The sequence below is a fragment of the Vitis vinifera genome, chromosome 15 (genome assembly GCF_030704535.1).
Source record: "Vitis vinifera cultivar Pinot Noir 40024 chromosome 15, ASM3070453v1".
NCBI classification, from domain to species: Eukaryota; Viridiplantae; Streptophyta; class Magnoliopsida; order Vitales; family Vitaceae; genus Vitis; species Vitis vinifera.
In genome coordinates this window covers 16,081,713-16,107,506 of record NC_081819.1, presented here as the reverse complement: position 1 = coordinate 16,107,506, position 25,794 = coordinate 16,081,713, and the positions used below count along the sequence as shown (strand labels likewise).

The 25,794-nt window shown below is 37.5% G+C and overlaps 1 protein-coding gene across 1 annotated transcript; it reads left to right on the top strand.

Annotated features, from left to right (window-relative positions):
* Positions 1-3,725: 3,725 nt before the first annotated feature.
* LOC100263281 (uncharacterized) lies at positions 3,726-24,651 on the top strand. Its single transcript, XM_002274039.5, has 9 exons — positions 3,726-3,864; positions 8,368-8,423; positions 10,456-10,612; positions 12,623-12,881; positions 13,209-13,337; positions 13,428-13,477; positions 14,549-14,646; positions 14,718-15,005; positions 23,919-24,651. The coding sequence occupies exons 2-9, from the start codon at positions 8,376-8,378 to the stop codon at positions 24,405-24,407; spliced, it is 1,518 nt and encodes a 505-aa protein (XP_002274075.2). The 5' UTR covers positions 3,726-3,864; positions 8,368-8,375; the 3' UTR covers positions 24,408-24,651.
* The last annotated feature ends 1,143 nt before the right edge of the window (positions 24,652-25,794 follow it).

Sequence of the window (25,794 nt, the reverse complement as noted above, 5' to 3'; positions counted from 1 at the left end):
GAAGAGCTTATACTATGTCATTAGTAGTATTTGATTCCATATGAATGACACTTTATACGATACTAGATCCAGAAGAATCTTGTAAGACCAACTTGGTCTCCCGGGGTAAAAGGTCATATGGATGTACATTACAAAACCAGAAGTTTTTAATTAGTGACTAGTCTACGTATACACTTAAAAGGTAGAATGACATGTTGTGCAGATTATCATTTTAATGAGACAATTTTCTTGCCGTTAGGGGTAGAAGAGCCAGTTCCAGAAGAACGACGTGAAATTATTTGGAATGCATTGACTTTGACTCATCTTGATCCTCATACAAATCAATGTGAAATAGAAGTTCAAAAGATCATCATTTGCAAAATCTTGCAAATCAATTACCAAATGCACTCATTGATACAAAGAAAGTGACAAAGTCATATATCCTGACTGCAAATACTCCAACACGAATTGATATCCTTGTAGGATAGTTAACAAATGAATCAAGATACGCTTGAAGCGTGGTAGACCTGTCGGCTCAAAAAATGTAACTCCCTGGAAGAGGAGAACCCAAGAAAAACTTGGCACTCTAAAAAAGGTCATAAAAAATAATTGATCAGTTTAAAATTGATAAATCTATAGCCCTAGAAAAGACACAAATAATGCAGAAGCCCCTGAAGAGACACATATTGAACAAAAAGCCCTTGAAGAGGCACATATTGAACAAGAAGCCCCTAAAGAGGCACATATTGAGCAAGAAGCCGCTGAAGAGGCACATATTAAACGAAAAGCCCCTGAAGGGGCATAGGTACCTGAAAATTGTGAGATCTCAATAAGTTATGTATACACGGGAGAAAAATGGGATCGAAATAATATTATTTTCACTTTCCAAGTGGCCTCCATAAGAAATGATGAAGATCTTGAACCATGAAATGTGGAAAAATGTTGACATAGAAATGATTGGCCAAAATGAAAAAAAGTTATACAGGCAAAGTTAAAGTCATTAACAAAATGAGAAGTTTTTGGACCTGTAGTCCAAACACCTGAAGATGTAAAGCCTGTTTGGTACAAATGGGTATTTGTACGAAAACACAATGAGAATAATGAAATCATAAGATATAAAGTGCGATTAGTAGCACAAGGTTTCTCACAGAAACCTGGTATTGACTATGAGAAAACATTCTCTCCTATCATAAATGCAATCACATATAATTTCTTAATTAGTTTGGCAGTCCCAGAAGGACAATATATGCGTCTCATGAATGTTATTACAACATATTTATATGGATCCATGGATAATGATATATACATGAAAATCCCTGAAGGATTTAAATTGCTTGAAGCAAACTATACAAAGCATCGTAGCATGTACTCAATCAAGTTACAACGATCCTTGTATAGATTAAAGCACTCTGGATGCATGTGGTACAATCGCCTTAGCGAATACTTGCTAAAATAAGGGTATATGAATAACCCTATATGCCCATGCATCTTCATTAAGAAATCAGAAACCGGATTTGCAATTATTGCAGTGTATGTTGATGACTTAAATCTTGTTGGAACTCCTGAAGAGCTCACAAGAACAACAAATTACTTGAAAAAGAAAATTTGATATGAAAGATCTTGGAAAAACAAAATTTTATCTCGGCCTAAAGATCGAGCATTTTCAAAATGGAGTTTTAGTACATCAATCAACATACATTAAGAAAGTTTTGAAGCGTTTTTATATGGATAAAGCGCATCCTTTAAGTTCTCCAATGGTTGTTCGATCACTTGATGTGAAGAAGGACCCATTTCGTCTTTGCAAAAAAGGATGAAAAATTACTTGATCCTGAAGTACCATATCTTAGTGCTATTGGTACACTTAAATATCTTGCAAATTGTATACGTCCAAATATTGTTTTTTCTGTCAATTTATTAGCAATATATAGTTCTATTCCAACTCGAAGACATTGGAATGGTGTCAAACATATATTGCGTTATCTTTGCGGAATTACTAGTATAGGTCTATTTTACTCAAGGGAATCAAAGCAACAATTGCTTGGATATGCAGATGCAGAATATCTTTCAGATCCATATAAAGGTAAGTCACAAATGTGGTATGTGTTTAATTACAATAGTATTGCTATCTCATTGAGATCTATCAAACAAACAATGGTGGTCACATCATCAAATCATTCAGAAATTCTTGCAATTCATGAAGCAAGTCGTGAATGTCTACGACTAAGGTCAGTGATCCAACATATACAAGAAACATGTGGACTACCTTCCATCAGAGGCAATGCAACCGTGTTACATGAAGATAATGTTGCTTGTATTGCACAAATTAAAGGAGGATTCATAAAAGGTGACAAAGCTAAGCATATCTCCCCTAAATTCTTCTATACTCATGAGCTCCAAAAGAAAGGTGAGATCAATGTTCAACAGATTCAGTCATGCAATAATCTAGCAGATCTATTCACAAAGGCATTACCTTCGACCGCATTAAAAAAAGTTAAGGTATGACTTTGGAATACGAAGATTGAGAGATCTACCATTTGAAATGTTGAAGAAATCATAATCATGTTTACATGAGGGGGAGAATGATAATATGGATATACTGCATTCTTTTTTCCTTTTTTCCTTCATCCAGGTTTTGTCCCAATGGGTTTTACTGGCAAGGTTTTTAACGAGGCAGTTATAATAATCCAAAAGAATATTATATTATTTTTCCTTTACTAGGGTTTTTTCCCATAGGGTTTTTCCTAGTAAGGTTTTAATGAGGTATATTTTTATGATCATCCAAGGGGGAGTGTTATAAAATATGAGAATTTATCAGATTATGGGAACTTGTGGATGATCATCCATATTGATGTATATCTCTTTGTGACTCCCAATAAAAGGGAGATACCTCTAATGAAAATCTATAATATTCTCTTCCTACATTTTAATTTCTCTTTCTAGTTTTCTTCTCCTTTCACTTTATAATTTTACAACAATATATCATATATTAATATTATTTTATAAATATTTTTTTTTTGTTTTTCTTTTTTAATCATAAATTTAATTTATAATAAAAAAATATTTTGTAAAATGAGTATATTAAAAAAATAAAAAATTGATAAAAAAAAATAAAAAAATAATGCGGATAATATATTACACCATTCATTTTATTTCGTGTTTGGTTGAACATATAATTAAATAAGTGATAAGATAACTTATCCTATACAATTATCAACCAAAAATGGGATTAATATAATATTATATTTTTTTATCCTATTCTATGCTATATTCGGGCAACAAAACATGATTTTTATTTTTATAATTAAATATAAAATTCATTTGCAATTAATATTTCTTTTTCCTAATACATATTTATAAAAATTTAATGAATATATATTTAAATTTAGTAGAATTGAAATTTTTGATTATTTAGTTTAAGTGCTTTTTATTTTTCTCTTACATTTTCAATAAATAATTTTTAGTTAAAAGAATTTCTTTATGTAGAAAATTAAATAATAAATTTGAAAAGAAATTAAATTTAAATTTAAAGTTAATGGCTATAAAGTTGTCACCCATTAAAATTTTACACAATATATAATTATTAAAAATATAAAGGAAAAAAAAAAGGAGGAAAAAGTAATATCCATAAAAAAAATCTATGGAACGTTTTTATTGGTTGAAACTGAAAGCAAAATCCCACCATAAAACGACGTCGTATATTGGGTTGAAATTGTGGACTCAGTAAAACGACGTCGTCTGATTTTCCATCAATTCTTCTCCGTTGCTTGTTGGCCTCAGGTTAGTTCTTGCTTGGCGGTTCAGAATTCTCTGAGCCCTAACTTTGGTTTCGTTGAAGCATTTCTAAATTCTCTCATTTATTCCACGAAAGAGCGACAAAATTTTCTGGTAAGCGATTGAATAATCCCTAATTTTAGAGTTTTTGTTGTGAAATTTTCTGATATTTTGGTTATTTGTTCTGGTTATCTGCGAATTTTTCAACATGACGAGTGGAAATTGCCCTTTGATTGGTTCCTCAGGAAACCTAGGAAAGTGAAGAAAATAAGTTAAAAGAATTTTTGAATTTAACGTTTTTGTGTTTTTGGGCTCAGGTTTCGTTTGTTGCAAAATAATATCGGGTTCCTTGCGTTCTTTTTTATTATTCTTTCCCTGCATTTTCTCAGCATCCAAACAGTGCATTGGGGTTTTGGTGGGAGATGTTTTCTTGTTTCAATGGCTGACGTTTGTGAATTATGCGAATCAGGGGGTGTTTGAATCTTCTATAAAATCATCTTTTTTTTTGTTTTTTCTTGATAATTGAATTTCACAGTAAATTATGTAATAAGCGTTGTTTGGTTTGGTTTTGAAATTGGGGGTGTTATTTCATGTCCTTGAACAATGGCTGAGAGAGAGGTGATGTGTTTTTGATTCCATGGACTAGGCAAGATGAGGTTGTGCACCATTATTGAAGTAGAGGTATATGAATCAATAGAATAATGATGACTTAGGCATGGAGCATATATTAGGATCATTTGCAAGCATTCAGGGACAACAAAACAAAACAATTGAAGAACAATAGTGGTTTCCCAGGTTATATAGTGTCTGATAGGCAAATAAATGGATCAGAAAGCACCTACAAAAAGGGGGTGCAGCCCATGTACACGCAAGATATATAGAGAGCACCAAGAGGAAAAGGGTTTTCCCAGATTCTATGATAATTGCCCATGGTCCCAAACAAATGTCTAGTATAAGAAGAAAGAAATTAGTGACAATCATTCTTGTAAGGGTTGATCTCCAGACACTATAAAACATTTCATGGTTTCTGTCTTCGAATAAGTTCCACTAGATGCTGGCAGCTGGAAGGGACACTCCACAACCGCCACCACCACCCCAAAGCCTTCCCAATCTTGCTTCTAATCCCAGAATAAATGTATCTAAGAAGACATGTGGCAATCTAACTCTGTGGAAGGAAGACAGGATGTTGTACTAAAATGAACGCTGTCAGAGGAGATGGTGAATAGATACAGCGTCAGCCTTGCACAAGACAAACCTGTTAAGCAAGGTCCAACTCCTTGCTGTCTAGTATTCTAGCATGACTTGAGACAGCTGTTCAGACCAAAAAGGCAACTTTTGTAGGCATGAGTTCTCTTCATGGGAGCCAACAGCCTAAAACGTATCATGCAGAATACCTCCTTGATTTAGACAAGGAGCTAGAGTGCCTTGACAACATCAGTAGGTAGCATCCTGGGACCATCCATCAGAAGCAGTAGAGCATTGAAAGAGTCCATTTCCTAGTTTTACTGAAAATATCAGAGACAATATGGTAAGGGCTATATGACAACTTCAAGTTATTCAGTGTCCTGGCCTCCTCAGTAAACACAACTCTGAATAAGTCTTGGGACTGGCAAAGAGACTGATCACCATAGTAAAGATCCTTCCAAAATGTAACTTTTGATTCAACATTTAATTTTAATCCTTTAGATGAAGAGTGTGATGCTCCGGATGCCCTTGCATAGCCACACCTTTAAGGCCGTACAACTTTCATTAATGTAACATCCAAGAGAAGCCCATTTTCCCTCTCAAGCTACCTGCCTCTAAAGGTTGTCACTCTGGGAAATCTTGAAAGCCACTTGACAATACATTATTCATTAAGGAGAGACTAGAGAGGATAAATATCCATAATACCATCTCCATCATACAAAACTTCATTATGTTTAGCTAGATGATACTTAAATTCATTATACTTAACTCTATAGACAAGACACCTTTTCGATTTTCTAATTCGCTCCTGCAACAGATCAAGGAATCACTAGGGAGCAAATTAAAGCAGCCCTGCAAACAAGCTCCTCCTGGAAGATATCTAGACTTCCTAGACACCAACATCCTCTCACATCTCTCCACAGCTAGTTTTGCACAGGAGTTCTAAAAGAAGTTGAGGGAGACCCAGGATCTCACATTGTGATCCAACTCATAGGCAAGCCCTTCATATTAGGCCTCTTACCCACATCCAAAAGCTTAATGTTTGTAGATTAGTACAAAAACTAGTGGCAACTAAAACCAAATATAGGTCTAAGTTAATTCTGAATCCTTTTTTTCTTTTTTTAATTAGAAACAAAAGATATATTAATTATAAAAAAAAGTGTAAGAGAAAGGTAAGGTGTCCTCTACACAAAATACAAAAAACTAATCAAAGTAAGACTAAACACCTCAACTATACAAGGAGAATTGTACACAAAGATTTAGGCCACTTAAGGATAAACAAAGGTAACATTCCTCAAAACCGAACTCAACTCCTCTCATTGTTATCCACCCCATTTGATTTACAAACCGAAAGCCAACCAAGTTGAATAACATTGAGTGGAATACCTCTGATGACGACGGTACAAGAGGTCCACAAGGAGGAATAAAAGTGAAGTAGATCTCACAATATCTCTATCGTTCTCCACTTTTCCTCAAAGATCCTAGCGTTTCTCTCTTGCCACACAATCTAAGGCACGGTGAAACAAGTGATTTGCAATAGGGTCTTGTCTCTTATGGAACTCCCCAGACCTCTAAATGAGATAGTCATCATGTCAGATATACTCCTTGGCAGAACCTAATTCATTTTGGCTAGACTGAATGGTTTGTGCCAAAGCTCCAACGTTAACAGACAATGCGAAACAGATGGTCGATTAATTCTCCACTTCTCAAGCATAGGATGCATAAATGAAAACTAAGGAATTTGTAAGGTCTTCTCAATTTTAACACGTCATTGGTGTTCACGTTCTTGTGTGCCACTAGACAACCAAAGCCTTGACCTTAGATAGGGCTTTTGATTTCCACAAAAATTTGGCTGGAAAGAATAGGATTGGATTTGAAAAATTGGACAAAGCCAAGAAAAATGATTTTATTGAGAATAAATCTTAAGAAGATAAAGATCAAGCTCTTGTATCTACAGTGGAAAGAGAGAAGTGCACAAGGTTGAGTGAGAACATGAGTTTTTCAAGGTCCTCAATTTCCAAATCAGTGAGATTGTGATGGAAATTAAGGTTCTATGGAGGTGATGAGGAGTTACCAAGGACAACTAATATGGTGAGATTTTTCATTGTGATAACTCTATAAAGACCTGAAAATTGTGAATCCCTTTGATCCTTTTCCGTTTGTCCTGAAATATCCCTGCATCTACATCTGAAATGTTGCTAATTTTACTGGTTTCATGTAGATTTAGTTTTTGAGTTTTTTTTGGATCCCTTTGAATAGGGGAAGAGGATAACAGTTAAACTGAGCATATCAAGTGGATGTGGCAAGATATAGAAATAGAACATGCACAAGAAAAGGACATGAGGACAAGGATACCTAGATTAATTAAAACCAGACAAAGATCACAGAGCTGAAGCTCAAAGCTGATCTGCTATGAGTTAAACATTGTTAAAGTACAGGTTTACCACAGACCTCTTAAGCAATCATCGGCTTTGTCTTGAGCAAATCTGAACTGAACCTAAGAAATTTTTCATTTGATCACCCCAACAGTAGATCGGTCTTGTTCAAATATCAAGAACAATGCACCCTGTGTGCCTTGAGCATCATATGCTGCTCCTCACAAGTGCAGTGCTCCTCTTAAGCCACTCCTCATGAGCATAGACCTCTCACAGGTATCTAGAAAGATGGATTACTGACGGTTTGCAGGTTTTCAAAGATCTCTAGTTTGCCTAGTTTGCACTCAACATTCATCAAACTTGAATTTGTGAAGAAGATCTCATTATCTTCCTCAAGGTTTCAAGGTTTAAGCTCTAAGGGAATTGACGAATGCCAATTTTCCAGGCTCAATTGAGCAAGGTGGCACTTGATCAATTGAGATGTAAAAATAAAAACCTTTTCAATCGGCCAACCAGAAGCCTAGTTTTGAAAATACCTAGGCTTAAAATCTTTCTTTTGAAAAACTTTACCCTAAAAGGCAGAGTTGGAAGACTTTCTTGGTTGAAATCCAATTTGTGAGTAGAGTCAAAGCAATAGGAAAAACATTGGTAAACACTTTGGCTTTAGGCTTTAGAAACATTAGCTGTGGCATCATTTTAACTTTAAAACACATCAGCAAATGACTCACTCAAAGGTTTTCCTTTTAAATCAAGTTTGAAAACAATTGAAAAAATAAAGGATAGAACACTCTAGTGTGCTCATGAAGGTCCATAGTTCTCTTCCACTAGCTAACGTGTAGTGCCTTGTGCACTCAATTTGTGTTTGTAGTCATCAGGATTTTTTTTTTTTTTTAACAGAAACAAGATCCCAATGGCAGCTTTGTAGTATCTGAATTTGTTGCTTTCCATATATATTCTTGATTATTCTCTTTATCTGTGCTTGCTTTTTTGGCGGTACTTGATCATATCTTTACCAAACCAACTCATTATGTTTATGCCCATGTTTTTCAAAAATCAGTTTCAAGTATGGAAGGTGGGAATCCTGACAGTAGCGAATCAAACACCCCACTTTTTGTAAGTATCTATCTCTTATACTTTTATGATAGTCATCTTTGTTTTAGAGCTTCCTTCTTCTGAATTGATTCATTGCTGCTGCAATTCTTAGTCTTCATGTGCTTAGATTGTGGGTGATTGTGTGTATCAAGATTTATAAAGAATTGGCACAAAGGGGTTTCTGTTGTTATCCAAAGTAATAAATAAATAAATAAATATGGAGAGAAAAGGAAAGAAAAACCTTAACAATCATCTGTTTTTATGATGGGTCAGAAATCTTATTTTTCTATGAAGTTTTGCTTATTTGCTGATTTATTGATAAAGCTCAGAAATTTTTAGCCGACAAGTTGAGTGTAAATACCTGTGTATACATAATGGATAGGAATAATTTAAGGAGTCAAATTAATGAAGCACTTCTTTTCCTAGAAACCAAAGCAATCATGTTTTTCAAATTGGTGTGGATATGATAGAACTGTTATGCAGTGAAGTGCTAAGATTCCTCAAGGTTGAGACCTTATTCTTCTTTTCCCTGCTGGATTTGGTGGGTATCAAGGGAATAAGATTGAAAAACTCAAGCTAGGCTAGAAGATGATGAAAGATGAAAAAGACTTACAAATAGTAGATCATCAGGAAAATTTTGTGGTGGTGGTGGGATGGGATGGTTCTATCATCACCAAGTAGCAGAGTAGAAAATTAGAAAGTTCATTGTCTTCTGGTGAACAAGAAACTGATAAAGAAAAATTGCATCACCAAGGAGAAAGCCAAAAAAAAGAAAAATGAAAACAAGGGTCTTTTTATTCAAAACCCCAATTATAAGATCCCTTCTCTCTTACCTCACACCGTGAAACTGAGTTCTTAAAAGTGAGAAACCCAATTTACTTCCTCTTAAACCAAATTGGTTGGGGAGATGAAATCTCCACTTCTTCTCCCTCAGCAGGTTCTTGGTAGAATGGCCAAAATTACAGTTATATTTTTATTAGACCCATATTTGCAAATTTCGAGGGAAGAACTTTTGTTTTCTTGTACAGCATACTAATATCATCAGTTTGGTCTCTGTTGAAATCCTATGTTGTTAAGTGCTATTACTTATTCAGAAAACTTGGTCAGGTAAGAAGAGGATATAATAACTGAAAAGAAAAAACAAGGGAACTTAGTGAACTAGAAAGGGGAGAGCTGGGACTGAGATGAAAGCTTGAGTGAGAAAATAAGGAAGATTTCAAGAAGTGATTTAAGTATAGTTGAGAGTTTAAAACTCATTGCTGGTTAGAAAGAATCTACCTTCAAAGAAATTAGAAATTCATAACATGGAGTATGAAAGTTTTTGCAAGGTTCTTGTAGCATACTCCATTCATAGGTTACATCTTATTGACACCAGAATTCTTCCTGTTTTGCACTGTTTTGTTTGTTTGGTATGTGGATAGTACAACTCATGGAGGTTTAAAAGGCTTAAAATTAATCTACTTTGGATGTGTTTCTTGAAGTCTCACCCTGAGATTCATCATCTCCAGGCTGTAAATCAGATAAATGTCAATGAAGGTCCTTTGTTCCCTGTCATGACCATTCACCATGCACCAAATTTCAATCACTTTTACCATCCTCTCTCAACATTCACACCCTCCTTGTCCACATCTATATAGAGCAACACATATTGAGAACCAAGTAATATTTTATTAAGGCTGCTGGAGATGATATGGCTATGAAAAAAGGACTATAGTTTTGAAACTGCTGTTTGAAAATGGATATTATATTTCACAACATGACAAACATTCATTTCTTGTATCATCCTTTAGATAAACTGGTTACTGTTAATCAATTCACTTAAGTCCTTTGTTGTTATAATTAACTAATGGATATGCCCTACAGTAAATTCTTGCTCCACAATTGTTTAAACAATTAATTTCATTTATATTGCTTTCATATGTTGTTTAAGAGATTCTCTCTCTCTCTCTCTCTCTTTCCTTTTATCTTTTTTTTTTTTTTTTTGGTTGTGTGGGTTGGGAGGAAATTCTGATGAGCTCCTTAATTATTTAAACTGCCTTCTTTTTGGATGCAGAATGGTGGTTTGAGAAATAATGAACTTATTTCCTACCAAAGCAGAAATGATGGGCTTATTCCACAACTATTTACCTCTGTCCCAGCTCTGAATGAAGCTGCTTCCTATCTTGCAGAAACAACTTCATTTTTAAGTCGGTGTTTTACTGATTATTCTGGTACACTCCTTGCATATTCCATTTCCATCGTTCTATTATTTGCTATTATATTTTTAACATTACCTTCTCTATTCTGATGGGATTTTGATATACAAATTTAGAATAAGTTCACAACACTCTGAAGACTATATTAATCATTATGACATTATTTAGGTTCTTTTGCTTTGCTAGCATGGTATGCTTGAAAAGATTACTTATCAAGGAAAAAGAAATAGTATGCCCACTTAGGTTTCTGCTTCCTATATTATTGTTCATATATTGTTCTAAAGGAGTTGTCGCTGGATTGAGTAAAAATTTTTGTTCTGGGAGAACTAATGTATTTACTATTGTTTGTATTCTTATTTTAAACTAATCTTTTTCTGTTATATTGCTTCAATTATTACATCATAAAATTCACAAATTATCAGCAGCAGCATTAAACCTATTACCAATTTCTCCATAACAGAAGAATGTGGTGGTGGAGAACTGCACGCGGATTGTGGAAATGATGATATAGAAAATCAGTTAGAAGGTCCCAAAAATAAATGAACAAATAAATGAATTTTGAATCATAACACACATGTTAAGTCCATAAAATATGATAATGCAACCTAAAAAGCATGGCATCTCGCCTTCCTTAGTTATGAAAACCAATAAGTTATACTTATTCTTTCTTTCTTTTATTATTATTATTATTATTTTTTACTTATTGCAATATAGTTTTCTGAAAGCTGATCTCATCTTTTAGAAATGTCTAGCTATCATCATTTTTTTTTCATCTTTGTTTCTTCCATGATGTCCATTGCCTGCAAATGCTGGATTTTCTGCCTTCAAGCCTTTATTGTTGCCATATGTTTTGATAGGTGCAGTCCTTTAACTCTCAACATAATCCAATGTCAACTTGATTTGTTTCTTTTAACAGGAAACAGCATTTTGTTAAAGGAAAGATAAGCAATGAGGAGAAGGATGAGCTATCCTTCAAACCAAACACAAGAAAAAAAAAAAAAGAAAAGAAAAGAAAAGAAAAGAAATGACCACATACCTCAAACAAAACTCAAAGGAGAACCATACCTCAAAGGCCAACAATATTTTTAATCCAGACATCTAATTTTCACAAGCCTCTTTGGCACTAACACATCCAAAAGAGAACAATAGTTGAATCACCCTCCATGCTAGGGTTACTAATACCCACTAAAGTCACCTTGTTCAAGCCTTTTGACAAAGATAGGATCTCCCTATCAATGACCTACAAAACTAGCTGGTTTTTGGAAAAAGCCAACCACATTGACACCTTAATCTTTGAAGACACCACCAATCGTTGTCCATGCTATCTGAAAAACAGCCATAAATTGAGTCACTCCCATGGGGGGCATTTGCTTAGTCCTAATTCCAACATTTCTCCTATAGACACTACACACCTCTCTCCAGTCCAATATAATCATACCAAGGGGCATGTACACGAATTCTTTAGTAACAAAATCCTAGAGTGAAGAAAATTTCATCTTCAAAGAAGGCTTGTTATCTATTAGTTAAAGTTGACATAATTGTTAAAAATTTACGATACATGATATGATACAACAATATGGTGCATTTTTTTAATAAAAATCAATACACATCACAATTTGTATCTTTTCTTAAAACCTCCCTTATGATATATATACAATATATGATATGATATGTGATATAACAATACAATGATATATAGATTTTCAACTATTTTTCATAATTTTTAAGAGAAATCAAATTCAAAATTTTTTTTGTTAAAAGAATTTATTATGTTAATTGTTTAAAATGTAGTAAAAGAATAGAAATTGATTATAAAAAGGGGAAATAGGTAAAATAATCTTATATGAAAAGCTACATTTTTGTTTTCCTTTCATCACTTGTTTTTGTTTTTGATTTTGTTTTTTTCTTAAATCAACTGTGTTAATGTTAATAGTCACCACTACCTTGTATCACTACCCATATTTTAACTTATCTGAAGCATTGGGACTTGGATAGCTTAATCACAGTTTCTTGCAACCGTTGCAGTGGAACCTGCCTATTCAGCTGTGAATGAACAGGAGCTGACAACATTTCCTTCTGAACAAACCAGAGAATATTTGGATAGTATTCACCGCCCTTCAAGAGGAAGTTATTCTACACTTTATGAATCATATGATACAGAAACTGCTACTCCTCCTGTACCTGATGGAATAACGAGGAACTCACCTGGAGATACATCGCAAAATAATGGTGCTCTTGTGGTGACCGATCATCCCCACCAAAACGGGATTTCCATATTTCAAGGGTATTGTTTCTCTACATATTAACGATGCATGTGTTCTTTGATAAATTAATTGCAAAAAACAAGCTGGATTTTCAAGTTCCTACCTGGCTTATTACCTTGTTTTATGAACTAGTTACCCTTCATTCTGGAACATTCTGTTCCATAAAAGCAACTTTATTAGTAGTGATGATTTAATTTGAGTTATATAATTGGTGGTGCAAAAGGAGAAAAGTTTCTCAGGCTATTGACTATTTACTTTTAGATGTTTCTTGCATTCCACACGCATAAGCTTTGTTATTTAAGGTTCCTCTAGGTGCTTGAATAAATCATTCTGATGTCTATCTTCAGCCTTATTGACCGGGCACGGAGAACTGTTCGTGGGTCAGCAGATGATATAGGATGGATACAACGTGCGCCAGGAATGCCTCCAGTGGAAGATGGAACTGATAGGTTCATGGAAATTATTGATGAGATCAGGTACAGTGCACCACATTGCTGCATGTATGTGCAAACATCTGCTTAGTTTGATTATGCAGTTTTTGATTTAGTTGGTTCTCCCTCTATCAGGCATGGCGTCCACAGGTTGCCCAACTCAATGATTTACTTGTTGGTTCCAGGTACCAATTAGGATTTTCTTCTCAAAATCTAAAGTAATATCTCTACTTGAGTTAGGGCATGACAATAGGAAAAATCATTTTTCCCTCCGTCAGAATGAGGCACGCATTATGTATGTTCAAGATTATGATAAATCTAGGAAGGTTTATTTTATCTTTTTTTTTTCTTTTTATAGGCAAAACACTAGTTAACTAGAGGCCTTCCTCTTCTTTTCAACTGATCTAGCATTAGGATCATCTCCCAACTCACCTCCCATGCAAAAGAACTCATTTTTGTGGAGGTCCTCAACTCCATACCTTTTTTGCTAGGAAAGGAACTCTAAACGTTGCTTCTAAAGAGCTAAAAAGTGAGTTAACAGAGAAATTCCCTTCCTTTGAGTCTTCAGATAATCTGTAACTGAAGTTTTTACCCAGGATCTTAAATATTGGATCTGTTAATTCATCCCATGGATTAAAGTCAAAGATCTCTGTGTTTTGTGGCAGTGAGGATCTCACAATTCCGTTATAATTTGTGTTTTCTGGCAGTGCATGTAGCTCCATCCTTTTGTCTGTCGACATAATGTTGGATGGTTAGCTTTTTAACTATGTCCACCTTTTCCCCAGAGATCTAAATGTTAGGAGGACAGTATTAGATTTCAGTTTTTGTTTGTTGCTAGAGTGGACTAACTAGAATTCAATCTTGAGACTTAAGGGAAGTTTTTTAAATTTCATTGAAGTGTATTAACTAGAAGTCAATCGTAAGATTTAAAGGAAGTTTTTTTAAATTTCATTGAAGTAACAGAAACTTGTTTTAAGAAATGTTATATTGGTTAAAGTATCTACGTTTCAAAAAACTCAAAATGGCTTAAGATCAAATGAACTGCCAAAAATTGCTATAATTTCAAATTCTTGGTAAAACCTTTTTTAAGTGGTGGACTCTTGCATTTTTAGTGTTGTTTCATGTGAATGGTAGAGGTTGGTGAGTTCTTTCACCGTCATGCTCCAAATCTAGTCTTCTTTCTTGTTGGTTCAAAGCAAATGCAACCTCAATTGAATTTGTATGTTCATGATATTATTAAAAATTTTGGTTGGCAGGTCTTTTCAGCAACCATGGACCACTTTATTTTGTTAATACAAAAATAAGTTTCTCAAAGATGGGTCTCGCTTGTCATATTGCCAAGATTCACAGCGAGGTATTTTGGTAGTTTCTAACTAGTGTGCATCTTCATGGTTTTTATATTTTATATTAAACATTGAGTTTCAGGCTTCGGTTGAGAAAAATGCTCGAGAGATAAAAGAGTACATTGAGGAAATCTATTGGGGTTCCCAAAAACGTGTCTTGCTTCTTGGACATAGCAAAGGGGGAGTAGATGCAGCGGCTGCTTTATCTATGTACTGGTCTGATTTGAAAGATAAGGTTGCTGGATTGGTATTAGCCCAGAGTCCATATGGTGGTAGCCCAATTGCTTCTGATATCTTGAGAGAAGGACAGCTCGGTGACTATGTTAATTTACGGAAACTAATGGAGATTCTGATCTGTAAAGTGATTAAGGTATACCTCCTGTTGTTTGTTGTCTTATTTTCCTCTTCATGAGTTCATTTTTTTAATTGATCTTGGTTCTCCAACATTTTCTCCTCTAATCTGTTTTTCTGGTATATAATTTCCATGGCCTACAAATTATCATGAGCACTACTGCCATGACACTTGTTGCAATGCCTGCAGTTACAAAGCAGAGTCTCAGTAGCAATGTGGTAAATTTAGGGGGTGTTTAGTAATTTCAATAGCATAGTGAGTAATTTAGTAAATCCCTTCCCTTTAATCCTTGATGAAATGACTAAACTATATTATGCAATGTGGTGTGTTTAAATTTATAAGTGTGAATTTTAAAAAGTGTAGAGTATATTACTTATTGTATGCATGTTAAGAAGTGTAGAGTATATTATTTTTGTATGCGTGTAGTTTTATGTTGTGAACGAGAGAGAGAGAGAGAGAGAGAGAGGGAGGTGTGTTTAAATTTGTAAATATGTGAGTTTTAAGAAGTGTAGATTATATTATTTTTTGTATACATGTAGTTTTATGTTGTGTGTGTGAGAGAGAGAGAGAGAGAGATCGAGGGTTGTTTTAGAGATAAAAATTGTTAGGATCCAGGTTAACAGCATTGTTTTCGTTGATAGGTAATTTCTTCCTTCTTTTTTTTCCCTCCTTTCTCGGAATGGGCCCTGAAACCTCCAACATTCCCCATCCCAACCCCTTGCCACTTGAACCAGGCCTCAAGGGCAGGTTAGTGGCAGTCTCGTAATGCATTGTTTCTTGTTGGGGTTTAATTGCGTCATATCAGAATTTTGAAAACATTTTTGTCGGAATTTTGTTCTTTTAATAAGTTTTTTTTCCATTATGTGTCCTATTTTTACGAGTTCCTATTTTGTTTAGTTTTCTTCTTTGTGCAGAATTGCTTTATTTGATTGCAAACCAGTCCATTAGATATTTTGGTTTTCATATTGGTTTTGGGGTAGTGGTGATGATGGATATTTGCCTAGAAAGCTTTCGACCATTTATAGATAAGGTCTTATTCACCAAACTAATGGAATTGTGGGGTTTGATTATTGAAGTCAAGATTGCGTAGCCTTTTCTTCTTTTGTCTTTTTTTTGATAGGCAAACACACAACAAAAATATATTAGAAAAGGGCGCCTTGAGGCTGACCCAAGCATACAGGATGTATACAAGAGGCGCCAATAGGCACAAAAAGAAAAAGAGATACAATACCAGCCCTCAACTAGTGCCTAGCCAATCAAAAAAACTGATCAAAGGAATAGGACCATCATTTACAACCGATTTAGTCCACAGCCAAAGATTACAAACAAAAGAATTCTTCATCCTATGAATTGATAACTCTTCATTATCAAAAGCTATCCTGTTTCTTTCCTTCCAAACCGCCCAAAAAATGCACAACGGGGCTGCGTTCCACACCTTCCTACGCTTCTTGCCCAACTTAAAGCCACTCCAACCACTAAGAGTATCTTTAACCGAAGAAGGGAGGACCCAAGTAACACCAAACAGAGCAAACAGTAACTCCCATAACCCTCTTGCCTTAGAGCACTGAATAAGAATATGATCAATTGACTCTTCTTCCATACCGCAAAGGAAGCATCTATTAGCTAGAGACCGTCCCCTCTTTTTAAGTTGATCCAAGGTTAGCACCTTACCCCAATAAGCTTCCCAAGCAAAGAAGCTTACTTTGGTAGGCACACAAGTACTCCAAATATTACTATAAGGGAATTGAACATCTCTTCTTGAAGCTAGCGAACTATAAAGGGACTTAACTGAGAAAATCCCATCTTTAGTCTCTTTCCACAGCATTCTATCTTCCAAAAGAGGATTAAGCCTCCTACTCCGGATTGTCAGAAGTAATCTCTCCACCTCCTCCACCTCCCAGTCATTAAAGGACCTAGAGAAGCTAGGATTCCAAACCCCTTCATCTCCCGAATGATCCCATAACTCCTCTAGCCAAGCCTCTTTAAATGAAGCAAAGGCATACAAAGAGGGAAACAAATTACTGAGAGAGAAATTCCCACACCAATTATCATTCCAAAATTTCACCATTCTACCATTCCCCACAGAAAAGACAACTTTGTTTTGCAAGAGAGCTCCTTCCTTCCTTATTTCCTTCCACAAGCCTACTCCAAACCCCTCCCTAACTTCTCTAGTATACCAGCCCCCTTGTTCCTCCCCGAACTTCCTACCAATGACTTGCCTCCAAAGAGCCTCCCTTTCATTCGCAAACCGCCAATTCCACTTGCATAAAAGGGCTCTATTAAGAGTAGTCAAACGTCTAACTCCCAAACCACCCTTCCTTATGTCCGAGCACACGGAATCCCAATTTACTAGATGAGGCTTCCTCTCCAAAGCTCCACCCCCCCACAAAAAATCCATTTGAATTTTTTCCAATCTTAAACTAACCACTCTTGGCATTCGAAGTAAAGACATCAAGTATATGGGCATACTTGACAAAGTACTACGAATTAGGGTAATTCTACCGCCTTTGGAGATGTAATTCCTTGTCCACAAGGCAAGCCTTCTCCGAAACCTCTCTTCCACCCCATCCCAAACAGCCACGGACTTGTGATTTGCCCCCAAAGGGATCCCCAAGTAAGAATTTGGCAGCCTTCCCACTTTACAACCAACCTCAAGAGCCAAAGCCTCCAAATTCTCTACTCTCCCAACCGGCAAAATCTCGCTCTTATCCAAATTAATCCTCAAACCTGATATGGCTTCAAACCACATCAACAACCAGCTTAAATGAGCCATCTGATCTTGGGAAGCTTCACAAAAAACTAAAGTATCATCGGCGAACAGCAAATGAGTTACCACAGCCCCGTCTCCACTTCTTCCTTTTATCCTGCAGCCCGAAAGAAAACCCCCCCTCACTGCTCTAAAGATGAGCCTACTAAAAGCCTCCATCCCAATAACAAATAGGTAGGGAGAGAGAGGATCTCCCTGACGCAAACCCCTTGAACTATTGAAAAAACCGGCTGGAGAGCCATTGATCAAAACTGAAAACGTCGCTGTGGAGATACACCAGGAGATCCAGCCAGTCCACTTCTCCCCAAACCCCATTCTTTGCAATACCAATAGTAGAAAATCCCAATTCAAGTGATCGTACGCCTTCTCTATATCTAGCTTACACAACACCCCACTCTCATTTCTCTTCAGCAACGAGTCAATTGCCTCATTGGCAATTAGGGCAGCATCCAAAATTTGTCTTCCTTCAACAAAGGCGTTTTGAGCTGAAGACACCACCTTTCCCACCACCTTCTTGATCCTATTTGCTAGCACTTTTGCCAACAGTTTATACAATCCACCTATCAAGCTAATCGGTCTGAAATCTTTAAGGTCCTCCGCATCCGGTTTTTTAGGGATAAGGACCATGAAAGTTGAATTCAGGCTCCTCACAAATCTGCCATGCTCATGGAACTCCTTCATAAAGCCCATAACCTCATCTTTCACAAAATCCTAGCTGAACTGCCAAAAGCTGAGAGAAAAGCCGTCTGGACCGGGAGCCTTGTCACCGTTCAGCTCTGAGAGGGCGGAGAAGACCTCTGCCTCTGTAAAAACCCCTTCCAGACGAGCTGCATCCTCACCATCAATCCTATTAAAATCCAAACCTTCCATTGATGGATGCCAATCCCCAGGATCTGTTAGTAGGTTCTCGAAAGCTCCAACCACACCCCCCTTGATATCCTGCTCTTCTGTTAACCAGTTACCATTAATCTTAATCTTAGACAAACAACTTCTCCTTCTATGGGAATTGGCCATCTTATGAAAGAAGCCGGTATTTCTGTCACCCTTCCTCAGCCACACCTCTCTTGATTTTTGTCTCCAAGAAATCTCCTCCATAAGAGCCCATTTCTCAAAGTCCCCCTTAGCTTCCTTCCTAGCTTCCAGCTCCTCCAAAGATAATGTACGCATCTTCTCCTGAGAATCCCAGAAATCCACTTTGTCCAAAGCCAATCTCTTATTCACTCCCACCTTCCCAAAAACTAGCTTATTCCATGACTTTAAGATTGCCTTTAAAGCCTTCAATTTCTCTGCAAGGATGAAGCTAAAAGACCCGCTGAATCTTAGACCTTGCCACCACCCCTTCAACAAATCCTTAAAACCCTCCTCCTTAAGCCACATGTTTTCAAAACGGAAAGGAACAGGCCCCCTCCTCACCCCTCCCCCATCCAAAAGAATGGGAAAGTGATCTGACACTGGCCTAGGAAGAGTACTCTGTACAACTCCATTAAAATGGCCCTCCCAGTCCTCCGACACCAGGAATCGATCAAGTCTTGACATGGCTTGATTGTTCAACCCTCCACTCCATGTAAAAGGACCCCCCTGAAGGGGCAGATCCCTCAAATCCAAGTCATCAATCACCTCCGAGAATCTTCGCATTGAAGGAGACAGTCTCCCTCCTCTTCTCCGCTCATTCGGAAATCTGATCATATTGAAATCTCCACCAATACACCAGGGGTCATTCCAAAGCCCTCGGATGTCCCCTAACTCTTCCCATAAAAGCTCTCTATTTCTTTTCATTGTAGGACCGTACACTCCTGAAAAAATCCATCTGAACCCATCTTCACAGTTCTTGAAACGACAAGAGATGGAAAAAAGGCCCACCTCCATCCCCATTAACTCCAATACTCTACTGTCCCAATAAACTACCACCCCTCCCGCAGCCCCCCTTGCATTCAGGGCTCCCCACTCCAGAAATCTCCCCACACCTAGGCTTTGCACTACCCCTAAAGACATCTCAGACATTTTAGTCTCCTACAGGCAAACTAAATCCACTTTATGGGAACTAATTAAGGCTTTAATTAGCTTCCTCTTATTTCTATCATTTAACCCTCTAACATTCCAAGATAGAATCTTAATCTTCATTTAAAACACAAGGATCTGTCCCCCCCTCTTCTGTCCGAACCTTTCTTTCTGGTCTTTCCATTGTAATTAACCGACCATTCTAACTTTTTAACTTCCCGATCAAACCTAGTCAATCCTAGCAATCCCTTTTTCTTGCCTTGATCCCTTCTGGTCTTCATTCTTAACAATAATTTTAGGATTTCCCCTTCCACGCCTTCTGTCGCGAACCCCAGAGCCTTACTGAACTTCAACAGGTTACTTTCATCCCACATACTACTAGGATCCTCCCTATCTTGCATTTCCTCATCAGCCTCCGGCTTATCCACAATAGACTTTTCCCCCTCTGAGTCCATCACCCACGGATTTCCATCAGACGACACTGCGCGTAATGGAACTTGGTTACTAGCGCCTTCAGCGGCGACATCCAAACCGGAAACATCCCCCACCACTAAGGCTCGGTCACACCCAGAAGAAGGAGTAGAAGAGAAGAAGTCCCGTTCCCCCCCAAAGACCGCGGAATAGGGCTCGTACCTGGATGCCTCAGCTCTCAACACTTCGTCAATTAACGGCGCTCTCGCACTCGTCGGAAAAGCCTCCGAAGCCCTCCGGTCCCCTCCAGGAAAGCAGACGACCCCCGCATCCTCACCCCTCGACGTCTCCTCTGCTTCTCCCATCTCCGCGACCTCAGAAAGGGATCGAGCCCTAACACCTTTAAATCCCTCCAACTCGGACCCAAAGCCCAAATCGGGTAAGCCCTCACAGCCCGTAAAAGAGCCCTTAATGCAAAAGGGCCTCTCTTCACAGCCCATCAGCCACCCTTTTAACATAACGGGCCTTGACAACGGCCCAACCTTCTGGGCTTCCTCAATCGCTGACTTAAGACTCTCCTCCCCAAGCCCACTTCTAAACTGGACCTCCCCAAGAACAAGCCCACCATTAAGATCTTCAGACCCATTAAAGAGACCACCCCTTTTGACTGCAGTACCAGTGGCATGACCCCTACTCCCTATGCTGTCTGCTCCATCAGTCGCCTCCAAACCAAACCCCCTTTCGGCAGAATCAGAGGAGAACCTTGTAGCGTCTTTTGATGAGCTTCCACAGGGCGGCTCGAACTGTACTCCCACCTGCTCCTTGGACTGAGCCTCCTTCTCCAACACTCTACCTCTGCACCCTCCACGTGAGCCACTCCCTGCGTCTTCCTCCTCCCCTGAGACGCCCTTCCCGTTGACACATCCCGCCGGCACCACCTGAGAGAACCAAGGTGGGGTTTCCCACCACAACTGGACTGAGAAACACCCCGACCCAACCACGATCTGGACAGATGAGGGAATGTCTCTACCTACCACCTTCACCAATAATCTAGCCCATTGCATTTCTGCCATGTTATCCGTTTTATCATCCACTGCAATGAAGCCACCACAACCATCACCTATCAATTTAAAGACCTCGCGGCTCCATAGATGAAGAGGGAGACCTACTACTCTCACCCAAGCCTCCTTTGCACTGACTTTATTACAAAAACACCCCACCTCCGGGTGCCATTTCTCCAAGAATAAGGCATTGTCTTTCACCCTTCTCATCCCTCTTTCAAGAACACGCTCGGCTTCACTTAACAGTTCAAACTCAAAAAGCAAAAGACCTCTTCCCAACACAGATAAGTTCAGTTTACCTCTAAGAAGCCAGACTTGACCAGCCCAATTTTTCAGAAAATCCAGCTCAGGGGGAGGGATCGCTCCATTTTCCCATCTACCTACTAAACAGCGATCCAATTGCTCTAGTCTTTCAGGCTTCACCCTCTGTCCCAACTCCAGCCAAACCTTATCTCCTAACCTTCCCGTTTTTGAGTTTGCTACCTCCGCATAAATCCTTGGTTCTGGTTCCTTTTCCTTCTTCAGCGCCTCAAAGGACACAGGATTTTTTGAGCCTCCAGTGGGAACTACCCCAACCTCTCTCAACTTCTCTGCCAAAATATTCCACCCTCCAGTCAGCCCCTTCCCTTCTGGAAAGACTAAGCAAAAACGTTTTGCCTCTAAATCTCGCACAGAACAGAGCAGAAATCTTCCTGCCCCATTTGAACGACGCTCCAAATTGTACTTCCTTCCCTTCTCCTCCCAGACGATGGACCAACCTCTATCCTCTCTACCCCTGCAGCAAAACTCAATTCCTTCCAATAACCTACAGAGACTAAAATCTCCAAATCTAATCCAAGAGGTTATTCCTTTGCTTCTCTCCCAAATGCACCCTCTCAACTTACCTCCTACTTCATCAATCAAAATTTCAAAAGATTTTGACTCCACAGCAAACCACCTTCTACCACCCCTTAAATTCACCATCTTCTCTTTCAATTATAAGATTTTCTATCCTTCTTTTGTCTAATTCTCCACACTGCTGCATTTTCTATTTAACCCTAGGAAATATCACATCATTTCTTTGTTTCTCTTACATAAAGCCTCTTTATATAACCCTATACCTCCTACATTCAGGATATTACCTAGATTTCCAAAAATCTAAAGTACCTGCTATCCAGAAATTCCAGCAACTATTTGCCTTTGAAACCTTCCTTACATTGAGTCATATCATTACAAACTCTTATGAAAAAAAAAAGAGTAGCTTTCCCAAAACTAGACCGTCCAATTAAGTGATTGTAGAATCCATTATTTTGGATAGCTGATTGTAGCTATCAATGTTTCTGAGATCTGGTTATTGTTTTATATCAGAGAGGGAAAGAGTAGGGTGGATTAAGTGTGTATCTATTATTTCTCACCTACTTAATGTTGGTGTTTGGATGTTAAAGCTTAATTTGGTTTTGTTTGAACTCTTCAAGGTCACTCCCTCAATATAGTTTTCATTTTCCATATCAAAGGAAAATAATTTGCTAATATCCCCTACTTTGCTTCTTAATAATAATTACATGATGGAAAGTTACGTAAAATAACTCATAGGTAGAATATGATATTTAAAGTTGATATATAAACTATATGTTTCAAACCTGTCTATACAACATGCACTAAAGTTTAGTAGAAAAAATCACTAAAAGAAAGTTATTTGGCTATTATAGTACGGGGCTTACCATAGCAACACAAACAAACACACATGGTACTATTGTCCAAGTTTATGAAGTAAGATTCCTGTGTCAGGCTTATTGCTGATACCATATTTAGAATTGGCATTAGTTTGTTTGATGTGGCCAGATCCCCCACCCACACCTTCACTTTGTTGATCCAATCTCTACTGAGTTGCAGATGGTTTGAAAAAGATTAAACCAATGAGAATGAGTGAGAGATGGAGGAATAGCTATTAAATTCAATAATGTCAATTGATTGCTGTAAATGGGAATGATTACTGAATACAGGACTAGTATAATAAGTTTCAACAATATGTGAATCATGTTTCATATATTTTGAAATACATGCTTATCAAATATTATTGTTCATATATATGCATAACAATCATGATAGTTGTGTACATGTCCATCAATAGTTTTGGTCCGGGATTGTCTTTGTTCAGTTTGATTTATATTACTACATTCCACATACCACATTAAATATTTGATTGTTTCGATATTTCTAGAAATGGAGGTTTTTTTTTTTTTTTTTTGCCATAGTTCTTTTTTTTCTTTAGGTGGTGTGTCTAGGAGGAGGGTGAGGGGGATGATAGTAATTTTACACCTTAAATAAAATATGGAATAATTTAATTGGCAAGACATGCAAATATAAGCTCCTGGAGGAAACCTGTTACTCAATTGGCCCACTCCTGCTGAGAAGAGGGCTCAGAGTCTGAGTCCCAGTTTGTTTAATATGCAGTTTTAGGGGAGGGGTTGTGTATCTCTGGCTTTCTCTCATCCTGCAGTGTGGAGCTCGTAGGTTTCTCCATTATTAAAGATATGCAATCTATAGAAGTAATAATTGAGTAGGAACATTTTCATCATGTTAATCTTAGTTCATATTTTCATATAGCAATTAAGATAGGTTGGTTGAGGCCTTAAGAATTATCAATTTAACAGCATCCTTTATAAGCACAACCATGTAACATTCTAGTTCTACAAATCTTATCCTGTTTTGCAGGGTGATATACAAGCTCTAGAAGATTTAACATACGAGAAAAGGAAGGAATTCTTGAGGAAACACCATTTGCCACCAGCACTCCCAGTCGTTTCATTTATCACAGAAGCTGGCATCTCTCCTGCAGTTGTAGCGACATTATCTCGTGTTGCACATGCAGAGGTACCCATAGTTGCACCCCTAACTGCTGGCCAGCCCGCTAAAGTTCCAGTGATCATTCCCCTTGGTGCTGCAATGGCTGCTTGTGCACAGCTGCTTCAAATCAGGTATGGCGAGAAGAGTGATGGCCTTGTAACATGCCGTGATGCACAAGTCCCTGGATCCATTGTGGTACGACCAAAACGTAAACTAGACCATGCTTGGATGGTCTATTCAGCATTAGATGATGATCCTACTGAAGCCAATGCTTCTCAAGTGTGTGAAGCTCTTCTCCGGCTGCTAGTCGAAGCTGGAGATAGGAAGAGACATGAGCTTGCAATGAAAGATGAATGAAGCTTCTGATATTAGCCTGTCATTCTTTCTTTTCCCCTCTATAGCGCCTTCCCAATTTTTTTATTCTTTTGGGTACCAGCATGACTTCAGCTTGATTGAAGTCCATCATTTGTTTATGTACATAACCCCAGTTTGTTGTAAGCCTAACCTTGTATACGAATAACTCCATTGTAATGTTATGTGTTCATGGGAAAATTTTAGCCAAATTATCTGTTGGGAGAAAATAAATCTGGCCGTTGGATCATGGAATTCCCATTAGGAAACCTTCATTGTTCTCAGATCAAGATGATATTAAATTTTGGCCATTGGATCAACCACATGACCATTCGAAGAATTTCAAAACATGAAGGAGATCTCAAACAGTGGATCTCCCCATGCATTTTTTGCCATTGCATTGTCGTTATTAGCTTTAATGGGAGTGCGAGATCTCAACCATTGGATTGTCATTATTAACTTTAGTGGAAGTCATCTCATGGTCAAAATCTCAGCCATTGGATCACTGCTTGTAATCCTGGCCGTTGGATGAATTTTATTATCATTGGAAGGCGTGGTTGGTAGGTAAAATATCGTAGATAAATAGCTAATATATAATCATGACAAATTGCCACAACCAATAAGCGCCGCTGATTATCGCGGTATCTCTTATTTATCTCCAATAAATTGACAATTTCTTGTCAATTTTTGAGAAAATTTGTTGCTTCAAGATTTCTCCACCATTTTTCAATGATATTTTGTCCATGCATCGCAATATTTTCATCCTTGATTGAGATAAGCTAATATTTATTGAGGGATGAGCTCATATTATCCAAGTTTACTTCACTAACAATTATGATAAGTGCACCCACATGTCACCTAAGACTTGCTTTATAACAATTGTTGAGATTGTTAAAAGAAAGAGGAATGAAGAAGATGAAAAGAACATAAAGATTTAACATGGTTTGTCGTTGTGGCTATACATCGATGAAGGGGATAAAAGAGAAAATTCACTAGTGAGGAGCTTTGTAAATTAGCTCCATATAAACATAGGGTACAAGCCTCAATCAACGGAAATCACCCATCAATACAACTAATCAATCAAAACAAATCAAACTTAATTGCCGCAAAATCTAAAGTAATCTCTAGATAGAATGAAATTATATCTAATAATTCCTCTCACTAAAATCAATTTTCCACTTCTCTTGATCTCAATTTTAACATTCCCCCTCAAATTGGAGCATAGATGATAATAGAAGAACTCTTTTCCCAAAGGTTTGGTAAACATATTTGCAACTTAAAGATGGGAAGACATGAAGGGAGTATGCACTTGTTCAAATTGAATTTCCTCTCTAGCCACATAACAATCCAACTTAATATGTTGTGTTCACTCACGAAAAATTGGATTGGTTGC